The following is a 14,835-nucleotide window of genomic DNA, read 5'->3' on the forward strand; positions in this document are numbered from 1 at the left end:
TATTCTAAGAAACATTCTTGGGGCTTCCCTGGTGCACAGTGGTTAAGAATCCGCCTGCCAATGCGGGGGACATGGGTTCCAGCCCTGGTCCGGGAAGAGCCCACATGCCACGGAGCAACTAAGCCCGTGCACCACAACTATTGAGCCTGTGCTCTAGAGCCCGTGAGCCACAACTACTAAACCCACATGTCACAACTACTGAAGCCTGTGAGCTTACAGCCCACACACCACAACGAAGAGTAGCCCCTGCTTGCCGCAGCTAGAGAAAGCCCGCGTGCAGTAACGAAGACCCAACGCAGCCAAAAGTAAATAAATAAATAAAACAAAATAAACATTCCTTTTTTCATTATGCTTTTCCGTGTTTTCCAAATTTTTATGAGTATGTATTATACCCATCACTGAGGGGGAAAAAGCAAATCTTGTAAAGCACCATATTCATTACATTCTCATTACAGTACCATATTATGTATGTCGTTTATTTGCAGGTTTGATCCCTGGACTAAAATTAAATATCTTCATCTGAAAACCAAACAAATAAGAAGGAGCTAATCTTCTGCCAGATGACAATTTAGTAAAAGCCACAAACAAAATCTGTTTAAATTCTTTTTTCCTATTTTGTAGTTACACACGTCACTGCCTGATATATTAATAAAAGATTTAAAGGCTAAAGAGTAATACCATTGCACAGAAAAAATAGTCATTCACAGTAACAAAAGTCAAGGTTTATAATGTAATGTGTTAAAGACTTGGTGGTAGTGACTTAATACAACCATTTACAAAACTGAATTTTAACAACCATAATTTTAGCATGGGTAGATGAGCCTTATTATGACATTACTGAAGTTGACAGATGATGGAAGTTTGCCTACACTGTAGATCTCACCTAAAATAAAAGCCTAGGGAAAATATTTTCACAAGTGTCAAGTATAAACATATTACACATTTATAAAATGTGACTACAATTTAAAACTTAATAAGGTTTTGAAGCACTATGATTTTCTTAATAAGACAGTCACAAAATGTTAGATTTTTTTTTTATGTGTTTAGCTGTAATTCACTATATAAGACTGCCACTAGTACAACTTAACATTATGGTAACTAGAAGTTACTGAAAGCTCAGTTTATCAAAACGTAACTAATACAGTAAGTCCCTTACATACGAACAAGTTCCAATCCGAGAGCACATTCGTAAGTCCAATTTATTCTTAAGACCAACAAAGTTAGCCTAGGTACCCAACTAACACAATCGGCTATATAGTACTGTACTGTAACAAGTTTATAATACTTTTCACACAAATAAAACATAAAAAACAAAAAAAAAACAAAAAAAATAAAGAAAACATTTTTAATCTTACAGTACAGTACCTTGAAAAGTACAGTAGTACAGTACAACAGCTGGCATACAGGGGCTGTTGGCAGTACCAGCTACATCACTGCTGCTTTTACACTTGCTTCCAGACATCCTGGGCTTGAAATAAAGATACTGTACTATTGTACTCTGTAAGTACTGTAAAGTACACAGAAGCACAACCACTTGTAGAGGATGCACACACGTGTCAATGTACGCCAGACACGTGAACTAACTTATGTGACTGGACATGTGAACACACGTTCACATCTTTGAAAGTTCGCAACTTGAAGGTTCGTATGTAGGGGACTTACTGTATTACAAATGTTTGTATCGGCAAGAACATTTTATGTACGATGCTCTACTTCCTATTAAAACTCATTACAAAAACATTTCATAAGTAAAATAACTACTGTTGAAATCAAGCAAGCCCTAGAATACTGGGGTATGTGTCTATTTTCATAGGCTTGAGAGGCACAGATGACAAGTATTTTCAAATCTAGCTATTATTTTTTTTAATTAATTAATTAATTTATTTATTTTTGGCTGTGTTGGGTCTTTGTTTCTGTGCGAGGGCTTTCTCTAGTTGCGGCAAGCGGGGGCCCCTCTTCATCACGGTGCGCAGGCCTCTCACTATCGAGGTCTCTCTTGTTGTGGAGCACAGGCTCCAGACGCGCAGGCTCAGTAATTGTGGCTCACAGGCCTAGTTGCTCCACGGCATGTGGGATCTTCCCAGACCAGGGCTCGAACCCATGTCCCCTGCATTGGCAGGCAGATTCTCAACCACTGCGCCACCAGGGAAGCCCCAAATCTAGCTATTATTAAATGCACATTTCTCATAAGTCAAGCAAAAATGCTAATGGGCTGTTTATAGACCATATGAAATGAAGTCTATACACCATTATAGACTGAGTAATCAAATGTTTACATTTTTTTCAAACCAAAGTAAAAATGTTCTAAATCTTAATGAAAAGCTGTCTTATATAATAGAAAAAAATGTAGAACTAGAACTATACAACCAGGTTTGGGTGCTAGCCAGCACTTTTGCTGACCTGATGTATGACTTTGATTTTTTTCCCCCATGAGTAAAAAAGAAATTGGATTATGTAATCTCCAAGGGTTTGTTTTCATTCGTTTGTTTTTTGATTTCAATACTAAAAGCTTTATGTAATAGGCAAAGGCCAATTTTTGATCTGGAAATAGAATTTGGTAGAATTCAGTAGAAGGCAGATAAGTCAAAACTGAACAATCCCGTTTAAAAAGGTGCCCAGACTAAGGTTACAGAATGTCAAGACATACTGTTCAAATTGGCAGATGATACTAAGGGCGATCACTGAAATTACTGTGGATTTGAAGCTATACTGCTTTCTATAGACATTTACTCTCAGAATTCATTCCTCCTTCTGGCGGAATTTTCATGTGGGGCTACCCCCTCCTCCATGTGGTCTCGGTGGCAAACTAGCCGCCCCCACCCCGACCCCGCAGCCCAGGACAGAGCTCATGACAAATCAGCAAACAATACAGCCTTGGCCACTGACTGTTTCAGTAGGTAGGACCCTAAACCAGTCTAATCAGATTGAATCTTAGGATTTGTTCAGGAACCGCCACAAGAGAGTAACTCCACTAAATCTGAAATAATAGGTACATGAGACTCAGATGTGCAATAACCCCCTTGACAACATAACAGGAAAGCCTATGCAGTGGAAGTGGAAACAAGAAATGGAGAGAGCAAGAGAACTGATTATATCATTTGAGCCCCAGAACGAAGCTATGCTTTAAGCCATCCCTACCTCTAGGAGGTCTTAGTTTCACAAGTAAATAAATTCACTCTTAGTCTGGGTTGAGTTCTTTCTTGCAACTGAAAAAAAATCATAATTAAGTTTCTCTACAATAATCTCAATGTAGTCTCATGGATGAGGAAAGATCTTTCCCAAGTTCTTGCTATATAACCCAGCTAAATCATTTAATCCCTTTATGTCTCAATATCATCAACAAAATAAAGTATCAGCCATTATCTGCTTTAAAGTATTGTGAAGGTTAAAAAAAAATGTTTGTGTAAGTAAAATGATATTTAAATCCAATGCCCTGTAGATGGAAAAATGGTCTCACTTTTTAAAAAGTAATTTTAGGAGGTCATTTTTACAATGAGTATTACTATAAAAAGTTTCTAGGGAACAAGGGAATTAGGAAATACCAATAGGACCTGCTGTATTTAGATTCAAATCTAATTGTATTCAAGTCTGTTTCTACACAGTATGTGAGTATAAGAAAGAAAATCCAACTCCAAATCAAGCAGTCCTGAGATCAGGTATTAGTTCTATTGCTTACAGGTTTGTTTGACTTTGGGTAAAATAACCTCTCTAAGCATCTTAACTCCGTACCTATAAAACAGAACAGTAATATCTATCTCAAGTTACAAGGTTTTTGTGAGGATCAAATGAGATAACAAGTTATGAAAGCTCTTGGCATGGTGTCTGCATTTAACATTCCTTCCATACAATGTATTAAATAATAATTTTTTCCTATTGTTATTCAAACGTCTGAAGTTGGAGGAAAACTGTATTTCAGGGGAAAGGGAGGGGCAAATTAGGAGTTTGGGACTAACATATACACACTACTCTATATAAAATAGATAACCAACAAGCACCTACTATATAGCACAGGGAACTACACTCAATATTTTGTAATAACCTATAAGCGAAAAGAATCTGAAAAAGAACAGGTATATATATGTATAACTGACCCACTTTGCTGTACACCTGAAACTAACGCAACATTGTAAATCAACTATACTTCAACAAAAATAAATTTTTAAAAAACTTCAAAAAAAAAAAGAAAACTGTACTTCATTCATTCCAAGATATATTGATACCTATTTCACTGTCCAAAATCAAATAGCACCTTATAGTTGTTGGAATGCCATTGTTTATTTGGCAGTGTTTTCTTCTTTTTTCAGTGCTACATAATAGTGCATCCTGCAGTTAAAGGTTGCCTTAGATTTATTATTTTTTTTTAAACACATTATTGGAGTATAATTGCTTTACAATGGTGTGTTAGTTTGTGCTTTATAACAAAGTGAATCAGCCATACATATACATATATTCCCATATCTCCTCCCTCTTGTGTCTCCCTGCTACCCTCCCTATCCCACACCTCTAGGTGGTCACAATGAACCGAGCTATCTCCCTGTGCTATGTGGCTGCTCCCACTAGCTATCTATTTTACATTTAGTAGTGTATATATGTCCATGTCCATGCCACTCTCTCACTTCGTCCCAGCTTACCCTTCCCCCTCCCCGTGTCCTTAAGTACATTCTCTATGTCTGCATCTTTATTCCTGTACTGCCGGTAAGTTCTTCAGAACCCTTTTTTTTTTTTTTAGATTCCATATATGTGTGTTAGCATACAGTATTTGTTTTTCTCTTTCTGACTTCACTCTGTATGACAGACTCTAGGTCCATCCACCTCATTACAAATAACTCAATTTTGTTCCTTTTTATGGCTGAGTAATATTCCATTGTATACATGTGCCACATCTTCTTTATCCATTCATCTGCCAATGGACATTTAGGTTGTTTCCATGTCCTGGCTATTGTAAACTGTGCTGCAATCAACATTTTGGTACATGACTCTTTTTGAATTATGGTTTTCTCAGGGTATATGCCCAGTAGTGGGATTGCTGGGTCATATGATAGTTCTATGTTTAGTTTTTTAAGGAACCTCCGTACTGTTCTCCATAGTGATTGTATCAATTTACATTCCTACCAACAGTGCAGGAGGGTTCCCTTTTCTCCACACCCTTTCCAGCATTTATTGTTTCTAGATTTTTTGATAATGGCCTTTCTGACTAGTGTGAGGTGATACCTCATTGTAGTTTTGATTTGCATTTCTCTAATAATTAGTGATGTTAAGCATCTTTTCATGTGCCTCTTGGCCATCTGTATGTCTTCTTTGGTGAAATGCCTATTTAGGTCTTCTGCCCATTTTTTAATTGTATTGTTTGTTTCTTTGATATTGAGCTCCATGAGCTGTTTGTATATATCAGAAATTAATCCTTTGTCTGTTGCTTCGTTTGCAAATATTTTCTCCCATTCTGAGGGTTGTCTTTTCATCTTGTTTATGGTTTCCTTTGCTGTGCAAAAGCTTTTAAGTTTCATTAGGTCCCATTTGTTTATTTGTGTTTTTATTTCCATTTCTCTAGGAGCTGGGTCAAAAAAGATCTTGCTGTGGTTTATGTCAGAGAGTTTTTCCTATGTTTTCCTCTATGAGTTTTATAGTGCCTGGTCTTACATTTAGGTCTTTAATCCATTTGGAGTTTATTTTTGTGTATGGTGTTAGGGAGTGTTCTAATTTCATTCTTTTACATGTAGCTGTCCAGTTTTCCCAGCACCATTTACTGAAGAGGCTGTCTTTTCTCCATTGTATGTTCTTGCTTCCTGTGTCGTAAATTAGGTGACCATATATGCATGGGTTTATCTCTGGGCTTTCTATTTGCCTTAGATTTAATAAGGTACACTGATTCCCATTTTAAGAACCACAGTACTTAACCAAATAAAGTAGTACTTACCCAAGATATACATTAGAAACAGAAAAGAGTGTGTGCATGTATTTATATAATCAGGTATAATTTTACTTTACGTACCTCTGTAGGTCAACTATTTCATTGTTAAGGGTATCTAGCTCCTTAATAGCAGAGAAATCTGCGACAGGACTTGATCCTATGATGTTCTAAAAACAAAGAGTTCACAATTATAACATTATTACTATAAAATTGCATGTGGCAAAGCATTAAAAATGTTTAAAAGCACTATATGGATACATATTTTATGGTATTACTAACACTTTTAATTCACTTAAGAAAACCCTATCTAGTGCAATTTTACACACACACACACACACACACAGGCAGTTATATACTAAGACATTTTCCCTTAAACTCTCTAAAAGCTGTTGTTCTATAATATATACCACCACTTGAGATCCCAATGTCTTCATCACGTGATCTTAGCCTGTCTAGAATGTTGCAGTAAAGCAGATATCAGATTTATAAACTAATTCCTCCACTGAAGCATAAATTTCTTGGGGAGGTGAATTGTGATTTATTTGTATTTGTATTAAATAAATGGTGGTTGATCTTATTTAATTCAACAAGTATTTACTTTTATTAAATACTTTCAGTGTCTATTTAAAGTAAAACCAACCGCTCAGCATGTTCCATAGTAAATATTAATATCACCATACATGAAACTGTCTTATATGACATCCTTTACATATGGTTTTCTTTCAATAATGGAGGTGTCAAAATTAGTCTCTGAATGGTATCTGTATTTAGAAAACCTAGCTGGGTTTATTCTGGGCTCTGCTCTTTTACTAGCTGCATGATCTTCACTGCAGAACAGGGAAATAATCTCTGCCCTGCCCACTTTAAAAATTAAATAAATACTGCATATGAAGTCCCCCTACAAACTTTATGATATTTTATAAATGTAAGCTATTATTATACTTAACTTCCTCAACAGAATATGCTCTTGATAGTTGGAAAGGCTCCCAATGACTTGCTTCCACCCTGGCTCAGTCCCCTCTGTGAACCATTTTTGATGCCTTATATAGCTGGCTGAAGTCAAGACAAAAAGATAACTGCTCCTTCAAACACTTGACCTACACCCAATGCTACAACCAAACTGACAAATAACTGGATGATCATCATTAGGAAATGTTAAAACTGAGGCCTAAACATGTAAAACTAAAATATGTTGAGGACCTTATTAGCAGAACATAAAACTTAGTATTATACTTATGTTGCTGTGAACTTAAGGTATGTCACCAACTTGCACAACAGAAGAAGAAACCTAAAAGTTCACAGTATCCTATCTGCTCACATTTATATAATGGTTTACAAATTTACTAAGTACTAATCTGAAAACTGGTCTGTAGGTAGGGCAGATATTATTATTAACCCCATTTTAGAGCTAAGGAAACATATTAAATGACTTGCTTAAAGTTGAACCCAGCTAGCTAATAGGCGATATTGATCAGGAGACTTCTAATCAAATTCAAGTGCTATTTCACATCATGCCCCTTGGCACCTGCATATTAAGATCATTTAGGTAAATGAAACCATTACCCTAAAAGCCAACTTGATAAACAGGTACATCAATAAAATGTGGTAAATAATTCCTTCTGTATTTCTTTATGCTATACTGCATAACCATCCTCATATGTTTTGTTTTGTTTTGACTATCAATACCAAAACTCATCCGTTAGGATTCAATTAACTCTATTCTCAGTTTTATATTAATTACAGATTTGTACCAAATATACCTCTTACTATGTTTTACTATTATGTGTTTCACTGACACATAGACCCTTATCATTCTAAAAAGTCAGAAATTTTAAAGTGGGTTTCTGAATGTGACAAGTATTTACTAGGATTTTAACTCTGCCCAAACTTGACTTATGAGCTAATTAAGCCTGGCCGGACAAGTTGAAAGGCAAACAAAATGAAAAATTAGCACTTAGTCTCACTTTTATCACCAAGAGTAACTTACATCACGTAAGTGCTACTGAGAAATTTGCTATCAGAGGTGCAAGCAAACCAAGAAACTCAGGACTCCCATACCTGTTCTGTCACTCTAACTCAAAAAAAGTGACTAACACTGACAGTCTTTCACTATTAAAAATATCATCAAATAAGAAGAGTGAGACAAATAAGTTTAACTTCAAACAAGTTATAAGGTAATACCATAGATGACTCCAGAATGAAGATTAATGTACTTAGTTGGTACTGATAAGTGTACTTGTGTCACTATCAATTGCTGACACAAAAATTAAACTCCTGTTCTAGAGCAATAAAATAACATGCAATCAGGAAGCACAGAAAAAGTTCGGCTAACAGTATATAAAGTATAAGAAGGGCATATGAAGAAAAATGTACCATGTCCCCTTCTTGCAAAGTATTTTCTCTCACCTTGTTTTGTGTATTACACAAAAATTCCACTTTGGTGATTTTAAGTGGATCAGAGAGCTTAGGGAAGGCAAGTTAAAATGCACACAAGGACCAAGTGACAGACATGTGACAAAAGCATGCTGTTTAGGTATTTTCTCTGCATTAACTTTGAGGCATAAACAACCTCTAATTTCAAAATGTATCTTGTAAACCAAAAACCATAATGCTAAAAAAGGCATAAAGTAAAGCTCTAACCTTGAGAGAGTAGAGTTAAGAAACTGACAGTACAAGAAAGGCGAAAAGCAGAGTGCTGCAGAATGGAAAAAATAGTCCAAACTAGAAAAAACACAGAAAGGAAAGCAACATTCAAAAAAGGATTAGTCAAAGCTGCAAAAAAATGCAGTTCTAAAAAAATTAGATTATAAAGAGAAAAGAGATTATTTGAAAGACAAAACAAATGCAAATTTTAATTTTTAAGGTTAAAATTTTTGGTTATAGATAAGACAACAGTGATAAAATCCCATTTTAATGAATAATACTGATATCTGACATGGACGAAAGTATCTATGCTCTAGTGAATGGACTTCAGTAAATCTACTTAATTGAAAATTCTGTATAGCAGATGCAACTCGAAGTGTCTACTAATGTTACAGAGACTTCAATGAACAAACAATTTGCTTCAGAAAGTTCTGCTGTATGTGTATTTTGTGTTGGTGGGAGACTCAGTGGGTATAAAATGAAGGCAGCGAGGAAAAAAAGCAGTCTACATAGGTGAAAGAAGATGAAACAACACAGCGTTCCATAACTGAGATACAGTTAGAGCAGGGGGCATAAATACAAATTTGTAACCTTTATCTTTCTGGGTGGCATCACTTTTAGCCTTCTCTACAACTTAGGGAACCCATGTCCTACATCAAAAGAAATTTCAGAAATTCACAAAATGCTCCCCCCAAAACACTTACAAAGCAGATAAAATCAAGTAGTTACTTAACGTGAAAATAAGAATAAAAACTCTTATACGTAACTTCTATACTTAGTGGCTATAAATTTCCATTTAGTTGACTTAGGAAAAAAATCCAATTTTGACTGTTACTAGATTTGTTAAAATGGGATTTTTTAATCTATGTGACAAAATTAATGCAAGACATTCTACTGACATTTTAAAGAGAACTCTCCTGATACCAAATACATGACAACTCCTATATATGTAACTCTGAAGAATCACCACATCCATGGTTACTTTGTAGGTCACAAGATACTTAAAGACACAAAGTATGGAGGGCAAACAGCCACTAGAGCATGCAAGTCCTTTTAAAGCTCTAATATAAGGCCAAGATATTATAAACCACAATATTAGGAAGGGTTTCTAGATGAGAAGAGAAAAATCAAAGTACAGCATTACTGAAACATGTAGTTTTGAAAATTCCCACTGCTGGCCAGAACCAAAAGTAGCTAAAACCTGTTTCTAGCTGTTCAGATATGAAATTCGGTTGTATGCTCAGGAATAGAGGGTCATCTATATGGCAAAAACCACACAGACTTTTCCTGAACAAGTTTTTCTTTTCTTTTTTTTTTTTAATGTAAAATTGACAACAAGCAATCATAATCTCCTAGATTTTGTTTTCAAATCTGTATTGTTTTCTCCAAGAGTGAATTATCAAATGAAATGCAATAATTTAATTCTTTTAGGTTTCATTTAAAATTTACACTCTATTCATAAAAATTAATTCACAAATCCACGGGGGAAAAACAAGACCACATTTTCCAGTTTTAAGACCGGAAAGTATGGTTGTCATATGTGTAATGAATGGTGGGATAAATGAGCTGTAGCCCAAGGATATCATACAAGGTATTCCAACATATTTATAGGCACAAATTAAACCGCAAACAGTATACTGCTCTGTTTCTAGCCAGATACATTTTCTCCACTATTCCATACAAATCGATTCTGTCACCTGACATAGCATTCGTTCTTTTCTGTTAATGCATTAAGGTTTTCTTTTAAGTTGTCTTACCTTTTGTAAAGTGGCCCTATCTGATGGTGGAATCATCTCAGGAGTAAGAATGTGAGGAGGATCGATGCCCTTTATTAACTTTTGATTGATTAAGTGAAAAGCCAAGGCAAACTGATCTTTTGAAAGCTTCCCACAGTCCTTTGTGTCACATAATGCCCTGTACAAATAAACAAAATGAACAGTATGTAAATGTCACAATTACCATTCTAAAAATCCAGGGGAAAATTAATATGACTATGTAGCTTTGAAATAATCACCAGTTGAATTGAAAAATAAAGTCATACCAACTTATGGCTAGCCAAAAACTCACTGAAGTGTTGGAAGAGAGATATCGGCTAAAATGGTAAGAAAAAGAGACTGTTCACCTTGGTGCTGAGCAGGGCCCTCTAATTTGGGTTTGCTCTGTGCTTTCTTACCGATTTCCAGAACCGCTACAGAGTAAAAGCTGTGGTGGGCCAAAGAATTCCAACATTCTCTACTCCCAACATTTTCAACATTAAAAGATGTTAAAAATGAAACCTAAGTTTCAACAAATTTGGTTCATTAGTGGCATTAGAATGATTCTAAAACAAGCAAAATACTCCATGTCGGCTTGTTCCCTACAACTTTTGAAGTAGGAGGATGTCAGGATCACCGTCAAAGAAAAATAACAGCTGCAAATGGAGATCACGTGTGGAGAGAAGGCAGCAATCTGGAAACCTTTACAAAAATCACTTGAAGAGAAACAGCAAATGTTTTATTCTATTTGCTCCCCCCCCCCTTTTTTTTTTAAGGTCAGCTTTCTAAAGTCCTGATCTGTTTGATTCATTGAAAACCAATGTGGCCTGACGAAAAGACTATGGGCTACGGTGTCAAAGAAACCTTAAATTCCAGCTTTTCTACTTATTTCTTCTTGTGACATTGGCCATATTTTTTAACCTCTCCAAGCTTAGTTTCTTCATCTATAAAGTAGAGATTACACCTATCTTGCAAGGTTACTGTGAGAATTAAAGACAAAGTATATAAAAAGTCTGGGCATAATAGCAAACCCATGACAGCTGCCATTTATTCAGCATAGTGCCTAGCCTAGGCACTTGAAAGTGGCAGCTATCACTAGTTACATATATTTAATCTTTCCCAGTCTTGGGTTCTTGTTCCTTTTAAGGCAGATCTGCTGTCCTTTGTTCTTTTCTAAGTTCCTCTTTGCAACTATATGGTTCCACTTCTGATGTTTGCTGCCCCTTGAAAACCTCATGATAACTAACCTCGGTATAGTCAGGTGGATTGGCAGCAGGCACATTATAAAAAGCATTTTCATTATATTATCTCATCTAATGTGAAATTCACTAGAGACACTAAAGCTTGTCATTTTTTAAGGACCAAGTGTATAGTTCCCACGTAAAGGTATAAAAGTATACATATACCCTATAGAAAGAATTATACAAGTATACCTTGAAGATTCTGGGTTTGTTTTATATTGTTTAAATTTCAGAATTTTGGATTCTCCCTTAAAAACTGAAGTTTAATTAGTTGATATAAACCAATGCTGGATTTTAACATTCTAATAACCATTAACTGACACTGTCAATCTAATAAAACTATAGGTAACCCATTCTCAAGCTTTTGTCCAGAAGAAATCATCAGACTTAAATTTTTCTCTACAAAGGATTCTAAACAAAAACTGTCCTACTTACAAATGCCTAAAAATAAGAATCTACAAAACTAGAGTTGATACAAAACCATACTTGTTTTTTAAATCAACTTAAATAAAGTCTTACCAAATATGGGCTAGTAAGGCAGAAGGTAAACCTGTCTTCAGGAAGATTTCACGGACTTCCAATCCAGACACAAATCCATCCATATCTTTATCAGTTTTCAAGAAGATTTCATCATATTTAGCTTTTTCTGCAGGGGATACAACCCACTACAGGAAAAAAATATATATATAGTATTTTCACCAAAATGAAACAAACTTTGAAGTGTCCCTCTTTCAGCCCATGACAGTAACTTTCACAAATTCTCTGCAATTCTACCCCACTAACTATAGCAACAGTGTGTCACTTCCATCACACCCCAATTGAAATGCTGTGATGAAGAGAAAATTACAGAATAAAAATATAGGTTAGCTATAGGGACTATACTTAAAGATGCCCATTTTACTTTTTTTTAAGTAATGAGTAAATTCAAGCACAGTTAACTCTTGACTTACGAATGACCACATTAAGATGCGTAACTAGGAGAGTCTACATAAACAAAAGATTCAGATAATTCTAAATCTCCATTTTTTTTATAGTTTCATTCCCCGTTCTTAACTGTAGCCAAACTGGCTGATTTGCATATTCTGTCATTATTTTCCTTTACTCAACCTAACAAGAAGCAGGTTGTAGGAAAAAAAAGGCCTTGAACAACCCCAAATTGGAAAATTTGATCCCAAAGAATCAAGAGTTAACTAGAGATTAAACAAACAAAACATCTATTAACTTTGCCAGGGCAAGCATGCCAGATTAACATGGAGTATCTTCTTTCTCCAACTTTAATTCCAGGTAGATCAAGGCAAAGCCAATGAAACATCCATATGACCTAAGTAAGGCCAAATGCAGGAGAGGATTATCTGTCTTCTCTAGGACATCACATTATATAGGTTCAACCAGAGGGAGCTCTGAATTTTTGATCCCTTTGATTGCTCCTTCCATCTTCATCAAGCAATCAACTGTTAAATGCCATGCATTTTGTTTTTTAAAAAAAGTCCTTTAACACTGATAAATCTATACCTGTCTTAATGGTGCTTTGGTAGGTAAAATGCCTACAGGTGGTAAGGAGTGGTAAGGTTCCTTGGCTGATGTTGAAGAGGGGATCAACCGCACAGAGCCTGATATACTGACCGTTTTCCTCTTAGAAGGTGGCACCAAGGCTGGAGGCAAGGACACTGGCACAGGTTCTTTCTCCAATGCGCAGTATACCAAAAACATGGCCTTCAAAACAGAGGAACCACGGTCATATATATTAAAATCATTTAACAACATCCACCCATGAACTGATTATTGTTCAACAAAAAAGCATCCTCAAGCTGCCTCAAATCCTTTTATTAAGAAATAAGGCTGGTCCTTATTTAAAAAAAAAATTTTTAAAAATTTAAAAAAAATTTAAAAAAAAATTAAAAAAATAAAAAAATAAAAAAATAAAAAAATAAAAAAAAATTTAACAAAATAAAAAAAGTAAAAAAATTAAAAAAATTAAAAAATAAATTAAAAAAATAAAAAATAAAAAAATAGAAATAAGGCTGGGAAGGAAAGAAAGAGGAAAAGAGGGAGAGATGAAAGGAAGGATGGAGAAAAGGAAATACATCAAAACTAAGCAACTTTTAGGAAGATATCCTAAGCAGTGAAAACTTAGACACACACCCTTCAAGTAAAGGTCTTGTAATGTCAAAAGAAAACAACCTGGGAAAAAAAATATTTGCTAAGAAAGAATTAACTTCCCTAATACATAAAGAATACTTAGACATTAACAGAAAAAAACCACAAAATCCAGTAAGAAAATGGGCTAAGAGTATTAACAGATACTTTACAGAAAAGTATATATCACAAATGGCCCATCCTTTAACTTATAAAAATATGCTCACTTCCACTCCCAAGAAAACGGCAAGTTAAAACTATATGAAAATACCATTTTCCTTCTAATGGCAAAAGTCCAAAGTTTCATAACACAATTTGTTAGCTAGACTAGGCAAACAGGCACTCTCGTACATTGCTAGTGAGAGCTCAAACTGGTACCAAGACTACTGAAGCGTATTTTGGCAACATCTACCAAATTATTTATTTCCCTTTTGGCTCAGCAACTTGACATCTGGGAGTCTATCCTCAGATATCCTCTACCTGCCTGCATAGGAAATGCTGTATGAAATAGGTTTTTAATTATAGAATTGTTTGTATCAGCACCCAAGTGCTCATCAGCAAAGACTGGTTTAAAAAACTATGGTATACCCATACAATGAAATACTATCAAACAAACAAACCCCCCACCCGCCCAAAAAAAAGCAAATCCATGGGAAATATTCTGTATCTTAACTGCGGCGGTACCTTCACAGATATATACAATTGTCAAAACTCATCAAATTATATACTTAAATTGAATGCAGTGCATTGTATGTAAAGTCGTCCTTAATAAAGCTGACCAGAAAAAGAATCATGGAGCCCTCTGTGTGAAAAGATATCCAAGATACTATGTTAACATGAAAAAAGTATAGCGGTGAACAGTGTGTATGTATAATAATAATGTGTAACCTTTATGGTAAGGGGATAATAATTATTCATATCTGTTTCTGTTTCCATTAAGAAATTCTAGGAGGATAAACAAGAAAGGCAGGATAAATAAGAATATATAGAGTAGGTGTAAATGGAGCAGTTGACGGCAAGGATGGGACTGACATTTTTTTCCACTGAATATCTTCTTATATTGTACTGATTTCTGAACCATGAGAATGTATTACCTATTAAAATTATTTTTAATTATTAAATACAAAAAACCCCACAAACTTTCTATTTCCAG

The 14,835-nt window shown here is 35.1% G+C and overlaps 1 protein-coding gene across 3 annotated transcripts in view; it reads right to left on the reverse strand.

Annotated features, from left to right (window-relative positions):
* The window catches only part of EPS15 (epidermal growth factor receptor pathway substrate 15), a 157,322-nt gene that overhangs the window by 81,522 nt on the left and 60,965 nt on the right, over positions 1-14,835 (reverse strand). For 2 of the 3 annotated variants that reach the window (XM_068539857.1, XM_068539855.1), the window contains exons 9-12: positions 13,059-13,259; positions 12,066-12,211; positions 10,309-10,465; positions 5,990-6,075 (exon numbers count right to left, since the gene is read on the reverse strand). In XM_068539857.1, the coding sequence (XP_068395958.1) occupies positions 5,990-6,075; positions 10,309-10,465; positions 12,066-12,211; positions 13,059-13,259 (590 nt within the window). The remainder of the gene's footprint in view (positions 1-5,989; positions 6,076-10,308; positions 10,466-12,065; positions 12,212-13,058; positions 13,260-14,835) is intronic. The other variant, XM_068539856.1, reaches the window with a different exon arrangement.

Source organism: Eschrichtius robustus, chromosome 3 (genome assembly GCF_028021215.1).
Source record: "Eschrichtius robustus isolate mEscRob2 chromosome 3, mEscRob2.pri, whole genome shotgun sequence".
Taxonomy (NCBI): domain Eukaryota; kingdom Metazoa; phylum Chordata; class Mammalia; order Artiodactyla; family Eschrichtiidae; genus Eschrichtius; species Eschrichtius robustus.